The sequence below is a fragment of the Protobothrops mucrosquamatus genome, unplaced genomic scaffold (genome assembly GCF_001527695.2).
Source record: "Protobothrops mucrosquamatus isolate PMUCROS unplaced genomic scaffold, P.Mucros_1.0 scaffold45, whole genome shotgun sequence".
NCBI classification, from domain to species: Eukaryota; Metazoa; Chordata; class Lepidosauria; order Squamata; family Viperidae; genus Protobothrops; species Protobothrops mucrosquamatus.
In genome coordinates this window covers 3,101,564-3,121,171 of record NW_015386427.1, presented here as the reverse complement: position 1 = coordinate 3,121,171, position 19,608 = coordinate 3,101,564, and the positions used below count along the sequence as shown (strand labels likewise).

The 19,608-nt window shown below is 38.1% G+C and overlaps 1 protein-coding gene across 1 annotated transcript in view; it reads right to left on the bottom strand.

Annotated features, from left to right (window-relative positions):
- The window catches only part of LOC107283609 (probable acyl-CoA dehydrogenase 6), a 56,758-nt gene that overhangs the window by 30,882 nt on the left and 6,268 nt on the right, over positions 1–19,608 (bottom strand). Inside the window, exon 3 of the mRNA XM_015811540.1 lies at positions 2,101–2,230. Within this exon, the coding sequence (XP_015667026.1) occupies positions 2,101–2,230 (130 nt within the window). The remainder of the gene's footprint in view (positions 1–2,100; positions 2,231–19,608) is intronic.

Below are 19,608 nucleotides of genomic sequence, written 5' to 3'. Positions count from 1 at the left end.
TGCCTGATGTCAGAGCAAATGGTTCAACTGGGGACATCCTAGGTTCATTTTTGATTTCCTTCACTGAACTATTGCAAATATGTAATAAGTAAATGCACAAGGTAAGCATCTTCTCAAATGTCATCAGAGCTTTCTTTGCTCCCTGTCACGGTGAGCTCAGGCTTAGATGAGGAAACCAACAATGAACAGGGAGTTCCAGAGTTGCTGGATGAACTGCTGCCTGAGGACCTGCAGGGAGAGGAGAAGGAGCTGGAGAGTAAACATCAGCCATAGCTGCCATGGGTCTCTGAAGATGAGAAGTCTAAGTTGCCACCACTCTAGTGCAGGACTCACCATGATGAGAAAGGGGTCTTGCCCTTCCAAATGAGCAGTAAAAAGGGATGATTCTATTTATATAACAGGAGCAAAGAGCTCAAGCTTCTCCACTGACAACTGTGTATTTATCCAGATACTGTATGCCTTGATTTCTAAACTGAAATCTTGTTCACCCTGTTGACCCATGACTGTTGTGCTAGGTTTGCCACCAACCATATTGTGAAGTTCGCAGATGATACAACAGTAGTGGGCCTTATTCAGGATGACAAGGTGGAAGCTTACCGCAAGGAGGTTGAGGGGTTGATGAACTGGTGTAAGGAAAATAGCCTAGTTTTAAATACTGGAAAAAACAAAGAGATCATTGTCGATTTCAGAAAAGGCAGGCATAGCCACACTTCTCTGTACATAAATGATTCACCTGTGGAGAGGGTTACCAGCATCAAATTCCTAACGAGTAGGCTGGCTTGGTCGCTCAACAGTGAGAAACTGATGAAGTGGGCACAGCAGTGCTTGCATTTTCTGTGTCGCATGAGAAAAGCACATCTTCCTTCCCTGTTCTGACCATTTTCTACAAGAAAGCATCCTGTCATACAGCATCACAATCTGGTTTGGAAGCATCACTGCTTCAGACAGGAAGGCGGTACAGAGAGTGGTGAGGATGGCCGAAAAGATCATTGGCAGCTCCCTCCCTCCCATCCAGGACATAGCACAGAAGCGTTGCTTGAGCAGGGTCCGTAAGATTATCTGAGACACTACACATCCTCTTCACAACCTGTTTTCCTTGTTACCTTCTGGGAGGAGGCTTCGTGGTATCCGTAGCAGAACATCCAGATTCAGCCATAGTTTCATTCCATACAGCATTAACCTTGTGAACTCTCAAGCTTCCTCCTTCCATTATATGTTCAAGATGGACAATATTTAATATTTATTTGTTATGTATATGTAGGGGTGTGGGTCTATACGTATGTTGTACATAGTATGTTTAGGTGTGTGTCATGTATGTTTCACTTTGAGAGCGGGCAACTAAATTTCATTTTTGATGTGTGCCATTGTGCCCACAGTAAAAAAAAAATGACAATAAAGGTTATCTTATCTTGTCTTGTCTTGTCTTATCTCTTTGCCGCTTTTAAATTTTGTGCTTTTAAATTTTGCTTGATTGTTCTTGTGCCTACTGTTTTGGATAGGAGCTTTTAAAAAAGAGCTTGCTGAGCTTTAGACGATTTGTTTGCATTCAGTATTCTTTTGCCACTTGTTCATTTGCATCACAAAACTTATCGGTAAAGTTTGCAATCACCTCTCTGTATGCTTGTGTCTGTTTGGCTTGGGATTGAACACTACTTTTCCTCAACTGATATTATAGCAGTTTATTGCAACATAAATAAATAAGTAAGTTAGTAAGTGAGTGAGTGAGTGAGTGAGTGAGTGAGTGAGTGAGTAAGTAAGTAAGTAAGTAAGTAAGTAAGTAAGTAAGTAAGTAAGTAAGTAAGTAATAAACAGCCATAGAAGCACACCTCCAAAATTAGAATTTTGTTACACTTCAATCCTGAGATCAAATGTGGGATAACGAAATTACTTTTTAAAAAAAAAAATCTCTGCTGTGCAGAGCTAGATTCCAAACTGTTTCACTTCTGTTGTCTTTTCTAAAGATTCTGGAAATTCCAGTATTACCTTTAAAAAAAGCACAAACTAAGTAAGAAATTAGACTTGATGTCCTGAATTATCTCTAATTCTGTGGTTTAATGGAAAAAGGAGAGGATCCAAGAAGGTTTTTTTCCACAAATTTACCTTGCAAGAGCTGGTGTAGCCATACTGCTTTGTACCCCAATAGCTAGGGGAATAGCTCCACAGCGAATATGTCCAAATTCTTCTGCCACTGCAGCATTGTAGGAGAAATCCAAATTTAGGCCGCCGTATTCTGAATATAAGAAAACACATTACCATTACAAAACTGATGTAAAGTTATGAATTCTAGAGTCATTATATGACTCTTTTGCATAACGTAGCAAGTCCATTTTAACGAATTACCTTGATGAATTACTGCTATCACCTATGGAATTAAATATGGTAGCACAATAGATCTTTCAGAGAACGGTCAAGGCATAGTGAAGACATTTTGCCAATGAAGAACATTGCTTGAATTAATCATACTTCTTAATCAGATCAATGCCTAAATGTGACCTGGATACCTGGATTGTTACTTCAACACTGGTGAGAGGATGGAATCCTCCATTTCTTCTAATAATCTAGTTTGGGAGATGCTGGATAGCATTGAAAGAATATTTAGCTTGATCTTCCAATATAGGAGAAAATTTGGGAGGAAAGAAGAGAATAGCTAGATATGCTGCCGGTACTTCCCACACTATACCACCCTACTGTCTAAGACAGTGATGGCGAACCTTTTAGAGACCGAGTGCCCAAACTGAAACCCAAAGCCCACTTCTGCATTGTCGGGTGCCGGATGGGTGTGGCCATTGGGTGGGCGTGGCTGTGATGGGAACGGCAGACTGGATGGGACTAAAAAGTTCAATCAATTCCAACTTTTCAAGATCTTTTTTTTTCCCGCAAGAAGTTGAAATTGACTGATTGATTGAACCTTTTTTTTTTTTTGCACACAGCGGCAGAGGCCTAAAGCGAAAAGGTTTTATAAAACCCAGCCTAGGACTGGGGCAATGGCACACGTGCCCACAGAGAGAGCTCTGAGTGCCACCTCTGGCATTCGTGCCATAGGTTCGCCACCACTGGTCTAAGACAATTACCTCATTATAATTCCTGTCCTTGGGGGATGTGAACAACTTAGCTTTGACTGGAATATGAAGTTATCATTCTATCTGCTTATTAAGAGCTTGACTGACAGTCCCAGAGCAATAATGTGGGGTGTTCAACTATTAAAAGTTTGATTAATTATCAGGCCTTGAAGACAATATCAAACAAATGGAGATAGAGCCAAAATAAAAATAATAAAAATGGCCATAAAAATCGTCATTTGATTTCCATTCTCAAAATCTGCATTACAGTTTGGATTAATTAATTGTATCTGTGGCTGGGGGTATCCAACTATACCTAGAATTCTTTTGAGCTTTCTGGAGCCTTTAAACCAGAGGTGGGATATGATGACCCTTTTATGACTTTAGACTTCAACTCCCAGAATATTGGCTCAAGAATTCTGGGAGTTGAAGTCCATCAGTCATAAAGAGGCCATCATTCCTTACCTCTGCTTTAAACAATGAGATTTTGGGTGACTCAGAAGATATCCTTACTGAGCTGCAACAAGCTCCAGGATATCTTCCTGGAGATTCATGCAGCCTCTATCCTTATAACATTCTGAAAGAGTTGTGTATCCCTTTTAGTTAGTTTAGTTTTGTCCTAGGTTCTGGCAAGCTATATTCTTCTTTTTATACAGTTTGCTTCCTTGCATATTTATTTGTAAGCCACCCAGACTATTGAAGAATCAGGCAGCCTTGAAATATTGATGAATAAAGAAAATTTTAAAAAATAAAATAAAATATAAGTTACAAGCAGAAGCTATCAGACAGTAAGCACTCATGTCCTTACTTATAAACTAATGAATTTTGTTTACATAACTTTGGATAAAACAAATTTTATTGCCTACTGCAGGACAGATAGACACAAGATCAGACAGATGGACAGACACACATTCACATAGAGCATGTACAAAACAAAATAGAAACTCTCTCTCTCTCTCTCTCTCTCTCTCTCTCTCTCTCTCTCTCTCTCTCTCTCTCTCTGTGTGTGTGTGTGTGTGTGTGTGTGTGTGTGTGTGTGTGCAGGGGTGGTATATAATAAAATGGACAAAATAAATAATCTTACAAAATAGAATAAAAATAAAAAAAATCTTGCAGAATAGATATTTTTTATTTAGTAAATGCGCTCCAGCAGGAATGGAATTCAATGTACAAAACTAGTAAGAGGAAGTAACATTGGGTTCACGCTTTAATTTGTGCAAGGAAGTTAGGAAGGACAGCCTGATACTTTTGTTCCTTCTTCCAACTAAATGTGCTTTTTCTAAACTCACTATAGTTTTGCCATGGTCTTCTTGATCATTAAAAAATATTATTTTTAAGATAGCTTGATAAACTCATTTCTTCACATCATACTCCCAGAAAAACAAACATATACTTAGAAAGAACAGATCTGAAGGAAACTACAGAGTTCATCTGTCTTTCTCTTGGCTTGCCTACCTTACACAAAATTCCTGGCAGTAGAAAAAATGGCTGTTTTTGAAAAAGGAACAATGTATATATGCTGGCTTAGTTTTGTTTGGAAGAATGGATGCTGAGTCAAACAAATCTCCCTAACTTTTTATTGAAAAGGTTAGAGATAAAATGTAAGGAAAGAGAAACGGGAAGCCAGAATATAAGAAGTTCATTGAAATGTATTGCAAAAGAATCTATAATCTGCTTTTTAATTGTATGTTATATTTCCAAAATGGGTGTACAATAAAAAGAGTTAAAAATAGCAAAGAAATGTCAAAGTACAACAAAGTTTAAGAGTAATAACCGTCTCTCTCCCACCCCCCCACCCCTATCATGACCATAATGACTCATGACCTACCAGTCATAAAGTGGGACATCACATGAGTGACCCAATTTTATGAGTTTTGCAGTGGTTGTTAAATGAAAGCTGTGATTGTTAAGTGAGCACAGTACTAAGTGAACCCCACTGTCACTAACAGTAGGGTTCTCTCTAAGGCATTTTTGCTGAAAACCAGATTTTTGGCAAAAACATCCTAATGAGCATAAATGTGGGCTGGCTGCCAAGTGCCCAAAATGTGGTTATATGATTGCGTGAAAGGGCGTATCTTAATAGTTTTGGGGGTATTTAATCTCAAACAGCTGCTATGTGAGTGCTTGTAAGTCAAGGACTACGTTAATGAGTGCCAATATAACTAAGCTTATAAATACATATTGTGTGTGTGTATGTGTTTGTGCAGTTTGTGCCCTCGTGTTTGTGTCTGTGTGTATTTGTGTCCAAATGTGGATGAAATATTAAATAATATTTTCAATGTCACGTCACCAACAGATTGCAGTACTGATATGCTAGAAGCTGTGATGCGTTCTTGAGCATCTGTTCTTTCATTTCAGCTAGTAGGAAGTTACTGTGAGAAAAGATTGTATTGCTGTTCATGAATGGAAGCCTGCATTCAGTACGTGGAAGGACACTTTAAGCACATAATTATTGAATTTTTGCTTGTCAAAGGAGTTTCTACAACTGAACTTCCTCTCATTCAGCCTGAATGCAGGTTGCTTATGGTTACGATTGTATTGACATGAGCACTGTGCACGGCTAGGCCAACAAATGTAAAGATGGTAAGCTGAGAATAGTTTAATTGAGTAATCAAGAATGAAATGAATGAAGTGGGACAGCAGCTTTAAGTTTCACATGAGAAAGGTCGATAAATTGACTTCCGGTTCCAGATTGCGGCGTCTGCAGCCGCACACAGAGACTGCTCTCTTCGCCAGCTGCTTTCTCTCTGCTGGTAGACCCTTAATCAGGTCGAAAAGTCACCCTGGAGGGGTGACTACCATTGAGGATGCCCTTGTCGACTGTGGAAGGGTGGTAGCTCCTTCTGTGGTCCGAGAATGCTCCTTAGGGCCGACGGAGGAAAGATCGGCCAGCAAAATGGCCGATCACTTTGCTGCTGTAACCAGAATTCAGAAGAACATCTAAGTGCAAGAACCACCGTGGTTGATCCGGGTGAGATTTTTTTTCCTCTCTTAGTCCTCTTTTCTTTTTTGCTTCCTGTAAAAAGCATTTTTGGAACTATTTCCCTGCTTTAAGAAAGCGGCGTTTGTGAGTGTCGGAAAAGAAGATTACATGGACTGAAAATTAACTTTAATTGACTATTCTTTACTTTTCCATCTACTTTGGGGTCTTGAAAAAATTTCTATTATTGAACTTATTACTGGATTTAGTTTACATGTGAAGAATTTTTTTTTCTTTTTCTGATCTTGTTAACGTTATTTTTGGTGTCTGAGAAGAGATTTCACAGTCTACTGAGGACACCTTGTGGAGAAAGTTAAAATTGCAACTCTTTTTTCCGTTTGATGTTGAGACTGGCTTGACCTTCAGATCATCATAAAAGGGAAAAGACAAAAGAAATCCAACAGCTGTATTTGTGGGGGTGGACACTGGTTAAATGTTTTTTGAATACAGCCTCCACTAAAAGATAACAGGACTGTTTCTAATCACTATCGGAATGGAGAAATCCTATTCACAACTTGACTGTAAACTTATATTGGAAAAAATTTATGAAGCCACTGAGCAAATACGTCTACAAATAAAAGAGTACTACAGAAATAAAAAACAGAAATTTTACCTTGAACCTACAAACTGACCTCCAGATCTTATCTGAACATTCTACAGACCAAAAAACAACAGAAGCGGAACCAATAAACATTAAAAAAGATTCTACTTCATTTCATACACAACCTAATGAGATTTCTGATGAACAAAAAATGACTGTAATTAAATTACTTACAATCTTAAAACCAACAGAAATGGATATACAAATACAGCTAATTGAGAACCATGATAACTTGGATAATCATCTACTAATTACAAAATTGGATATAATTGAGTGTTCTATTCAACAGATCCAAATGTCGAGATTTGAATCTCTAAAACAACAAGGGACTATCTACAAAAGAGTCAGGTCTCCAAAACAGAGGAGAGGACGCTATTTCTTGACCCAAATGATACTACAAGGCACAAAGAGAGACTTATTTGTTGATATTGAGGCTCTGTTATGGAAACCTACTTGGCATAAAAAGAAAGCTAGAATAAGATTTAAGAGTGTGATCCAAAACTCTACATAACGGGTTTAAAAGGCTTTCTAGGTACGGATTGATTCATGGTTTAAGGTGGGTGAATAAGACGTTAGATTGAATAAAGATTAATTAAATATTTGAACTTAGTAAGAAGATGTTTGTTTGTGTATTAACATGTTTGTTGTGGATATAGCAATTTTGGGTGGGGGTTAAAAGAGTTTGATATAGATATTGATTGATTGATAGATTACAGATTTAAAAAATAGAGTAGAAATGTATTTTTGGAATAATATTTTTGTTGTTAGAAAGGATAGTTATTTGGTAATGAAAGAAGAATAAGAGGGATTTTTGAAAAAAGAAGAAATGATATTAATAAATGATTACTGACTATGTTAAGGAAAAAGGGAATGGAGAGACACCTGAAGTGTTAATAACATTTTTATTATAGCGAAACAGAATATGGTAATTGAAAATAGTAAAGCTTAATACAGGATTTGGATTCATATAGATGAAATGTTATTGATGATTGTTTTGATTGACTTAACTGTATTGAAATACATTAATTTGAATATAATATATTATTTGAGGGAGTAGAGAGGGAGTTTTTAATGATCTAATTTGAATTACATATGTATGATTTTGCTCTTGGATAACTGATTACCCTGTCATCACATTGTTTCCTAAGCACTTGTTTGTAAAAAGAAAAAACCAATAAAATTTGTTGTAAAAAAAAAAAGAAGGGTTGATAAATTGATCAAGGACAATCAGATCACTCAGAGGAAAGTTGCCACAGTTTTTGGAATCAGATGCTGCTATTCATATGGATTTCCCTGAATTGGGTACTGTTATAAACTCAAAGTGCTACATTAAAATATTCAAAACTTTGAAACAATGATTAAGCAGAGTTCAGAAGCACAAGAAAGTAAATTTGTTGTAATGTGCTAAAGCCTGGTCTCACACTTTTCAGGCTACCCAAATGGCAATTACAAAGTTGGATCTCTTTATCTTACTCCATCTGCCATATAATTAAAACTTGGCACAAAGCAATTTTCACCTTTTCCTAAAGCTGAAAAAAACTTTTTTGAGCATGTTTGACTCAAAAGAGAGGTGAACAGAATATGGCTGAAAAGACAAATGTAGCTTTCACAACAACTTTAAGAAGTTTGTCCATTGTTGCAAGAAATATCTAGTGAATGTGGTGATTATGTGTAAAAGCAAATACATATACTGAAGAAGCATTATTTAATTCAAACATTAGCTACCCAGAATGTAGAATGGCTTTATAGTGCAGAATGAATTATACTAATGGAGAAGATATGGAATATACAGAATCATTTTAAGACACATGAATTCTATGAAAAGATGTATAAACATTATATTTCTAGAAATTTACTAAAGCCTTTTGAAATACTCATTTATATTTAATATACTTAATTTAATATTAGACATTCCAGGTACTTGGAATATTAAAACTTGAATTATAAAAGCAATAAATTTTATTAAAAATACTTTTGAACATAAATGGAAAAGTAGGATTGTACTAGGTACCTGTATAAAGCACACAGCAAAAAGGTAGCATATAAAAATTAAGATATGGAAGACTGGCCTAACAGAACTTAGAGACATTTTATGTTACTATATATTGTCTTAGGAAAATATTAATTATTTTATATATTCACCTCTTCTCTTATAGCCATTGTTTAAATATTCCAGCTCCATCAGTATTTTTGCTCAGAAATGCAAACTTACATTTACTTACTTACTTACTTACTTACTTACTTACTTACTTACTTACTTACTTTACTTACTTTACTTACTTACTTACTTACTTACTTACTTACTTACTTACTTACTGGTTGAATGTCCAAAATACTTTTAAATACTTGTGTAATTTTTAAGGGGAGGGACTTTCAAAGTGGATTAAATTGGTGTCAGTTCCATAAAAGGAAAGTTGGAAAATCATATTTTTTAATAAATTATAAATTATTTAGAGAACAAAGTTGTCTTGATTGACAAGTGAATAATGTTCCTTTGGAAAGAGCCATTTCTAATGCATTACAGTTGAACCTCAAGCTGCTTTCCATGCACAAGTGCTTCCTTGAAAACTGTCTATCATATATCAAAGTCCACATGCAGAGAGACAATTACACCCTCGTAAATTAATAAAAATGTTAAAAACTTGATGCTTTTTGCAAAAAAATAAATAAATACTTGAAGATGCAGAGCAGGAATAAAAATAGCAGTTCAGAAGCAAAAAAGAGAGAGGGAGAGGATAGAGAAAAAAAATAATAAAACAAATAGTATAGCAGAATGTAATTTTCTTCCGTATCCTCAATGGACAATTCCTAAGAACAAATCATGTTATGCAGCTGCCTCATATGCCTGCACTTCACCCTCAGTGCTGCTTACAATTGAATCTCAGTGTCTTCTGAAGACTGCCTGTGTATTCAAAACTGTGAACCACAAGTCTAAAATTAACTTATGACTTCTTATTGACTTCTGGTACTGAAACCAGAGAAAAACCCGGCTGTAGACAACAGACAATGATATCTGTAAATTGTTTCCCTTGGCTTTCCCTTAGTAAAAACTTGCTCTGCCAATTTAGGTAGAATAATAAAAGTGCGGCCATAAAACAAAACAATATCCAGGAAATGAACTAAAGCTTGCGTTTCAGTATTACATAGTTTGGGTCAAATATTTGGGTAAAACCACACCACATCAAATCCAACTCAACCCAATCCTTTATGTATCATTTCTGACCAATTCAAGAACAAATATTTTAAAAGTGTGTATTCCAAGTAATTTGGTTCATAGTGCGTCAGCATTCTAAAGCTTATTTTTAATGATTACCAGTAAAACATATTCTGCTATGTTGTACAATGACCCCCAAAAAAAAGTAAAAAGGAAAGGATTTTGAACTGAAAATTAAACTTCTGGGCATCTGGGAATTTTCAAATTTCTTTGAAATTACTCTTTCCCACTTTTCTTTTCCTAACAAGAAATAATAGAACAGGTTTTGTAGAAGTGAGAATGTGACAGAAGGTTAATGGATTTTTAAGTATGTTGCTAAATCCTGAAGGATTTTATGATAAACTCTCGCATATGTTCCTGCTGAGAATCTAGATTAAGGGCGAAGAAATTAGCCTATGGACTGTGAATAAAAGCAAATAAAGGAAAAGAAAGGATAATCCACATAGCAATTCATTGAAGAGCTATCTCAATCAATATGCAGGTGGCCTGGGATTTGGATTTTAACTCTCACAGAGAGATATTATCATGCAGCATGGAAACCCAAACGTAAACCACTTTACAATGCCTCGGTAAGGCCACATTTGGAATACTGCATCCAGTTTTGGTCGCCACGATATAAAAAAGATGTTAGACTCTAGAAAGAGTACAGAGAAGAGCAACAAAGATGATTAGGGGACTGGAGGCTAAAACATATAAGGAACGGTTTCTGGAATTGGGTATTAATGAAGTTTAATGAAGAGAAAGATGAGGGGTGACATGATAGCAGTGTTCCAATATCTCAGGGGTTGCCCCAAAGAAGAGGGAATCAAGCTATTCTCCAAAGCACCTGAAGGTAAGACAAGAACCAATGGATGGAAATTAATCAAAAAGAGAAGCAACCTAGAACTAAGGAGAAATTTTCTGACAATGAGAACAATTAATCAATGGAACAACCTGCCTCCAGAAGCGGTGAATGCTCCCACACTGGAAGTTTTTAAGAAGAGACTGGACAGCCATTTGTCTGAAATGGTATAGGGTTTCCTGCCTGAGCAGGGGTTGGACTAGATGATCTCCAATGTCCCTCCCAATTTTATTATTATTATTGTTATTGTTATCATTAATATTATTATATAACACATAGGAGTTTCAAAAAGTGAAGCTCTTTCAAAAAAATCAACAATACCGGTAGTCCTCAATCTACAACCATAATTGACCCCAAAATTTCTGTTGTTAAGTGAAACATTTGTTGAGTTTTGCCCCATTTTACAACTTTTTTTGCCTCAGTTTTTAAGTGAATCACTGCAGTTGATTAGTAACTGTTGTTAAGTGAATCTGGCTTCCCCATTGACTTTGCTTGTCAGAAGGTCACAAAAATTGACCACATGACCTCGGAACACATCAACGGTCATAAATATGAACCAGTTGCCAAGCATCTGAATTTTGACCACATGATCATGGGGGCGCTGCAAAGGTTGTCACTTATAAAAACGGTCATAAGTCCTTTTTTTCAGTGCCGTTGTAACTCTAAACGGCCACTAAATGAATTGTTGCACATCACAATAGTAATGGGGGACTTTAACTACCCTGACATCAACTGGGAGACAAACTCTGCACCAAGTGGAAGATCAAACAGATTCCTGGCAAACCTAGCAGACAACTTTGTCTCCCAAAAAATAGAGAAGGGAACTAGGGGATTAGCCATTTTGGATCTAATTCTCACTAACAGAGATGAAATGATAGAAGGTGTTGAAGCCACAGGAATCTTGGGAGGAAGTGATCATGCAATATTAGAATTCAACATTACGGAAGCACAAGCAATAGAACACAGTCAAACTAGAGTCTTGGACTTCAAGAGAGCTAATTTCAATAAACCTAGAGAAGGCTTGGGAAGGATTCCATGAATGAGAATCCTCAAGGAGAAAACAACTCAAGAAGCTTGGGAAATTTTGAAAAATGAGATAATAAAAGCCCAGTCTAGCACAATACCAACAAAGAGGAAAAATAACAGCTCTCAAAAGAAACCAGCATGGCTGCATAAAGAACTTTCTGACAAATTGAAAGATAAAAAGGACAAGTATAGAAAATGGAAAGAGGGGCACATAACTAAGTCAGAATATCAGCAAATAGCCTGAGCCTGCAAAGATGAAGTGAGGAAAACCAAGGCTCAAAATGAACTAAGGCTTGCGACCAAACTCAAAAATAACAAAAAAAGCTTCATTCAACATGTAAAAAACAAGAAAAAAGTGAAGGAAATGATTGGTCCACTAGTGGGTGAAAGTGGCAAGAAGGTGACAAGCAACAGGGAGAAAGCAGAACTATTTAACTCGTTTTTTGCATCCATCTTCACACAAAGGGAAAAAACCAGACCAACCTATCAAAAATAGTGCCATAAAAAACAGAATAGAAACACAAGTTAAGATAGGCAAGAAAATGGTAAGTGAGCACCTGTCCAGCCTAGACGAGTTCAAATCGCCAGGACCAGATGGATTATACCTCAAGGTTCTCAAGGAACTGGCAGATTTGATCTCAGAACCACTGAACTATATTTTTCAAAGATCCTGGAGCACAGGGGAACTACCGGAGGACTGGAAAAGAGCTGATGTAGTTCCCACTTCAAAAAAGGAAAAAAAAATGGACTCAGGAAATTACAGACCTATCAGCCTGACCTCAATACCTGGGAAGATCCTGGAAAATATAATCAAACAACAAATCAGCGAACACCTAGAGGCAAACAAAGTCATTACTAAAAGCCAACATGGGTTTGTCAAAAATAGATCATGCCCGACAAATCTTATTGCATTCTTTGACCAAATGACAAAATTAGTGGATCAAAGGAATGCTGTGGACATAATTTACTTGGGACTTCAGTAAGGCATTTGATAAAGTAGATCACAATCTACTACTTGGCAAGATACAAAAATGTGGGGTAGATAGCATCACCACCAGATGGATCCGTAGCTGGCTGATCGGCCATACTCAGCGAGTGGTCCGTAATAGAACCGCATCTACATGGAGGGAAGTGTGTAGTGGGGTGCCCCAGGGCTCTGTTCTGGGCCCAGTGCTCTTCAACATCTTCATAAACAATTTGGACGAGGGGATAGATGGGGAACTCATCAAATTTGCAGACGACACCAAGCTGGCAGGAATAGCCAACACTCCAGAAGACAGGCTTAAGATACAGGAGGATCTGGACAGACTTGAACAATGGGCACTATCTAAGAAAATGAAATAAAATGGTGAAAAAAGCAAGGTTCTACATTTAGGCAAGAAAAAACAAATGCACAGGTATAGTATAGGGGTTACCTTGCTCAATAGTAGTAACTGTGAGAGGGACCTCGGAGTCCTAGTGGACAATCACCTAAATATGAGCCAGCAGTTTGCTGCAGCTGCCAAAAAGGCCAACACAGTGCTAGGCTGCATTAACAGAGGGATAGAATCAAGATCACGTGAAGTGTTAATACCACTTTACAATGCCTTGGTAAGGCCATACTTGGAATACTGCATCCAGTTTTGGTCAGCGTGATGTAAAAAAGATGTTGAGGCTCTAGAAAGAGTACAGAGAAGAGCAACAAAGATGATTAGGGGACTGGAGGCTAAAGCATATAAGGAACGGCTGCTGGAATTGGGTATGTCTAGTTTAATGAAGAGAAGGATGAGGGGGGACATGATAGCAGTGTTCCAATATCTCAGGGGCTGCCACAAAGAAGAGGGAGTCAAGCTATTTTCCAAAGCGGCTGAAGGCAGGACAAGAAGCAACGGATGGAAACTAATCAAGGAGAGAAGCAAACTAAAACTAAGGAAAAACTTCCTGACAGTTAGAACAATTAACCAGTGGAACAACCTGCCTCCAGAAGCGGTGAATGTTCCAACACTGGAAGTTTTTAAGAAGACACTGGACAGCCATTTGTCTGAAATGGTATAGGGTTTCCTGCCTGAGCAGGGGGTTGGATTAGATGACCTCCAAGGTCCCTTCCAACTTTACTATTATTATTATCATCATCATCATCATCATCATCATCATCATCATCATCATCATCATCATCATCATCAAGTCGAGGACTGCCTGTACAAAATATTGCCTACAGTTATTACTATCTGTCTGTTTTTGAATAATAAAAGCAAAAGTGGTAAATAATGAGCAATTAATGAAAACTGATCCACCCATACAACCCATTGGACTCATATGGTGCAGAAAAGTATTTTATAAACCTGCCCTTATGCAACGATGGTCATGGAAGTTTCTGTCTTTCTCTACAATGTGTCTTAATAAAAGGTTATTGTTGATCCAAAACTAGGGAGATTTGTATTCTGTTTCCCCAAATTGAAAGGATGCATACATCTGATTCTACATTTGGAGACAAAAACATGAATCCCAAGATTAATTCTGTATCATTACCTTATTAAGTAACCACAAGTATATGTCATTTATCACGGAACTGGTCATTATTGAATGGGGCTAGAATAGACAACCAAAGCCCAAAAATTAAAGCAGCTTTTTCAAAGGGGCAATAGCTCTGAAAAAAGTGACTTATAACCAGTTTTCACACTTTGAACCATTGCAGCATCCCCAGGATCATGTGATCAAAATTCCAGTGCTTGGCAACTGGCATGCATTTTAGGATAGTTGCATTAACCCAAGGTCATACGATCACCATTTTTAAACTTCCCAGCTGGCTTCCGACGTGCACAGTCAACGGGGGAAGCCCGATTTGCTTAACCACATGATTCACTTAACAACTATGGCAAAAGTGTTGTAAAATGAGGGGCAACTCACTTAACTGCCTTATTAACAATTGAAATTTTGAGCTCAATTGTAGTCGTAAACTGAGAACTATTTACATTTAGTTTCTATATTTTAATCCCTTATATTAACAGATATATATATTGAATAAAATTAATGAAACTTTATGTGAATCTTGTTTTCTTGGTCATGGTTCATTTTCAGGGGCTTGACCTAAGAGTTCCTAATTATTTTTTGACCCTGCTTAGTTTTTTTCAAGGTTAACTAAGGTTTATTAAATGCTGCAAAACCTGAATATAAGAATAAAATGTTGAAATATTCCACCCTGTGAGGAGAATTATACTTGAAAATAAATGCTAAACTATAATGGCAATTCTGTATGATCTGGAATAGCTTCAAAATAAGTTACATAAAACTTGAACACTTTACTTCCAAAATGGCAGAAGAGACAAAAAAATTGTTGTTGTTAATTGCGAAGTCGTGTCCGACCCATCGCGACCCCATGGACAACATTTCTCCAGGCCTTCCTGTCCTCTACCATCTTCTAGAAGTCCATTTAAGTTCACGCCTACTGCTTCAGTGACTCCATCCAGCCACCTCATTCTCTGTCGTCCCTTTCTTCTATTGCCCTCAATCTTTACCAGCATTAGGCCCTTCTCCAGTGAATCCTTCCTTCTTATTAGGTAGCCAAAGTATTTGAGTTTCAACTTCAGGATCTGGCCTTCTAAAGAGCAGTCAGGGTTGATCTCTTCTAGGACTGACTGGTTTGAACGCCTTGCAGTCCAAGAGACTTGCAGGAGTTTTCTCCAGCACCATAGTTCAAAGGCCTCAATTCTTTGTCGCTCAGCCTTTCTTATGGCCCAACTTTCACATCCATACATTGCAACTGGGAAAACCATGGCCTTGACTATACGCACTTTTGTTGGCAGAGTGATGTCTCTGTTTTTTAGTATGCTGTCTAGATTTGCCATAGCTTTCCTCCCCAGGAGCAAGCGTCTTTTAATTTCTTGGCTGCAGTCCCCATCTGAGGTGATCTTGGAGCCCAGGAAAATAAAATCTGTCACTACCTCCATTTCTTCCCCATCTATTTGCCAGGAATTGAGAGGGCCGGATGCCATTATTTTGGTTTTCTTAATCTTGAGTTTCAAGCCAACTTTTGCACTCTCCTTCTTCACCTGCATCAAGAGGCTCTTTAGTTCCTCTTCACTTTCTGCCATTAGAGTGGTATCATCTGCATATCTTAGGTTGTTGATATTTCTCCCGGCAATCTTAATTCCAACTTTTGATTCATCTAGCCCTGCCATTCTCATGATGTGCTCTGCATATAAGTTAAATAGGCAGGGCGACAGTATACAGCCTTGCCAATCCTTTCCCAATTTTGAACCAATCAGTGGTTCCGTGTCCAGTTCTCACTGTTGCTTCTTGACCCGCATATAGATTTCTCAAGAGACAAATAAGATGGTCTGGTACTCCATCTCTTTAAGAACTTGCCACAATTTGTTGTGATCCACACAATCGAAAGCTTTAGCATAGTCAATGAAGCAGAAGTAGATGTTTTTCTGGAACTCCCTAGCTTTCTCCATGATCCAGCGTATGTTGGCAATTTGATCTCTAGTTTCTCTGCCTCTTTGAAATCCTGCCTGTACTTCTGGTAGTTCTTGATCCACATACTGCTGGAGTCTAGCTTGTAAGATTTTAAGCATAACTTTACTAGCATGTGAAATGAGTGCAATGGTGCGATAGTTTGAACATTCTTTGGCATTGCCTTTCTTTGGAATTGGAATATAAACTGACCTTTTCCAATCCTGTGGCCACTTTGAGTTTTCCAAATTTGCTGGCAAATTTAGTGCAGCACTTTTACTGCATCATCTTTTAAGATTTTGAATAGCTCAGCTGGAATACTGTCACCTCCACTAGCTTTGTTGTTGCTCAGATTTCCTAAGGCCCATTTCACTTCACATTCTAGGATCTCTGGCTCGAGGTCAGTGACCACCCCATTGTGGTTATCTGGGACGTTAAGCTCGTTCTTGTATAGTTCTTCTGTGTAGTTTTGCCACCTCTTCTTAATCTCTTCAGCCTCTGTTAGGTCTCTGCCATTTTGGTCCTTTATCATGCCCATCTTTGTATGAAACATTCCCTTCATATCTCCAATTTTCTTGAAGAGAACTCTTGTCCTCCCTATTCTGTTGTTTTCTTCTATTTCTTTGCACTGTTCATTTAAGAAGGTATTCTTATCTCTTCTAGCTATTCTCTGGAATTCTGCATTCAATTGGGTGTATCTTTCTCTTTCTCCTTTGCCTTTCGTTTCCCTTCTTTCCTCAGCTATTTGCAAAGCTTCCTCAGATAGCCATTTTGCTTTCCTGCATTTCTTTTTCTTTGGGATGGTTTTAGTTGCTACCTCTTGTACAATGTTGCGAACTTCCGTCCATAGTTCTTCAGGCACTCTGTCTATCAGATCTAATTCCTTAAATGTATTTGTTACCTCTATTATATATTCATCAGGAATATGATTTAGTTCATACCTGAGTGGCCTAGTGCTTTTCTCTACTTTCTTCAATTTAAGCCTAAATTTTGCAACGAGAAGCTCATGATCTGAGCCACAGTCAGCTCCTGGTCTTGTTTTTACTGACTGTATAGAGCTTCTCCATCTTTGGCTGCAGAGCACATAGTCAATCTGATTTCTATGTTCACCGTCTGGTAATGTCCATGTGTAGAGCCGTCTCTTGGGTTGTTGGAAAAGAGTGTTTGTTATCACCATCGTATTCTCTTGACAAAATTCTATCAGCCTGTGCCCTGCTTCATTTTGTACTCCAAGGCCAAACTTGCCTGTTATTCCGGTTATCTTTTGGCTTCCTACTTTAGCATTCCAATCCCCCATGATGATAAGGACATCATTTTTGGGTGTTAATTCTATAAAGTGTTGTAGGGCTTTATAGAACCGGTCAATTTCATCCTCTTCAGCACCAGTGGTTGGGGCATAGATTTGGACTACTGTGATATTGAATGATTTGCCTTGGATTCGAATTGAGATCATTCTGTCATTTTGGGGATTGTATCCCAGTATTGCTTTTCCTATTCTTTTATTGACTATAAAGGCTACTCCATTTCTTCTGAGGGATTCTTGCCCGCAGTAGTATACCTGATGGTCATCTGAGTTAAATTCACCCATTTTTGTCCATTTTAGTTGCGACTAAGGATTCTACAGCTACAAGTCAGAACAGTAGAGAACAAACTGATGCAGATCGAACGGAACTAAGTACCTAGAATGTAAGGTCCAAGGATACCTCTTTTCTAGAAATGTCGTAGCCTGAAAGGAAAGTGGTGGTCTATATAGGTGTCGACTCGCAGGAAAGCCGAAACCGGGTCAGCGATCATTCTTTCTGGCACTACTAGTACTAGCCCTCTGCTCTTCCCCAGTAGCATATTGGACACCTTCCGACCTGAGGGGCTCATCTTCCAGCATCATATCTTTTTGCCTTTTGGTACTATCCATGGGGTTTTCATGGCAAAGATATGGGAGTGGGTTGCCATTTCCTTCTCCAGTGGATCACATTTTGTCAGAACTCTCTACTATGACCTGTCTGTCTTGGGTGGCCCTGCACAGCATAGCTCATAGCTTCATTGAGTTATGCAAGCCCCTTTGCCACGACAAGGCACTAATCCATAAAGGGGATTAATAATACATTATTACTAAGCTTTTGTTCCATTTTGTTCTATAGTTTAATGACATGCATTCATAAACATGCTCACTTTTGACTATTCAAAGCAAGATTTGAAGTATGCAATTAATCCTTATTTGCTTTTCAAAGATGCTGCATCAATACAGCATTAGATATAAGAAAAAAGGATATTTATGAAAATGCCTAAAATAAAGCTTTGTTTTCACTGTAAACAGTCCATGAGAAGAGATTTTAAAAGTGGGGAGGCAAAAGATTCAAACCTGCAAAAAAACTGAACCTGGTCCTCCGGGTTATTTATATAAACATATATAAATAAATAAAATTTAAAGACTGCCCCATGTGCTCACAATTCTGAGTGAATTCCATAACATCTAAGTGACCAGAATTAGGATAACTGGCTATGGCATTCAAATCTCAAAATTATCTCTAATTAGCTCCTTTCTAAATTTAAGCTGTAATTCCTACTTAAGATAGCAGCAATCCATAGCAGAATATTTGACAAATAGACAAAAAGTGAGTATTTAATATAATTAAATTTAATCATCAACACAACTGTCCATAAAAGCTATTAGACCAGGGCTTTTCAACCTTTTCACCAATTGTACCACTTTTAGGATATGTCAATATTCGAGTACCACCTAACAAGGTATCAAAAACTTGATGACCCCCCAAAAAACTGTTCAAAGTTGCAATTGCACTGAAATGACTTATGACCATTTTCCACACTTATGACCATTGCAGCATGCCCAGGGTCATGTGATTTATATTTGGATGGTTGGCAACTGATTCATATTTATGATGGTCACAGTGTCCCAGGATCATGTGATCCCCTTTTGCAACCTTTTGACAAGCAAAGTACTTGCTGGTGGCAAGTGTTAAGGCAGGACTTCCTTCCCTCTCTCCTTCCCTGCCTCCTTCTTTCTCATGCCCATCTCCTTCTGAAGGAAGAATTTGACCCCCCCCCCATATTTCCCTCTTCCGAGACCGCCTTCTGCCGCAGATTACCTCCCATCGGCCGGTACGCTCCCACAGAGTGGGTCTCCTCAGGGTGCCGTCAGCCAGACAGTGCCGGCTGGCGACTCCCAGGGGGAGGGCCTTCTCGGTGGGAGCTCCCACCCTCTGGAACGAACTACCCCCAGAGATCCGGGTGATCCTGGATCTCCCCTCCTTCCGCCGCGCCCTTAAGACATGGCTCTTCCAACAAGCAGGACTGGCCTAAGGGGAAATTTTTAGAGGGGTTTTAAAAGCAATTTTAATAATTAATAAGGCCAAATTTAATATTTTATTTTAACTTTGTTTTAATGATAGTTTTTGGGGTATTTCTGTAGTTGTTTTTATCAGGCTGTCAGCCGCC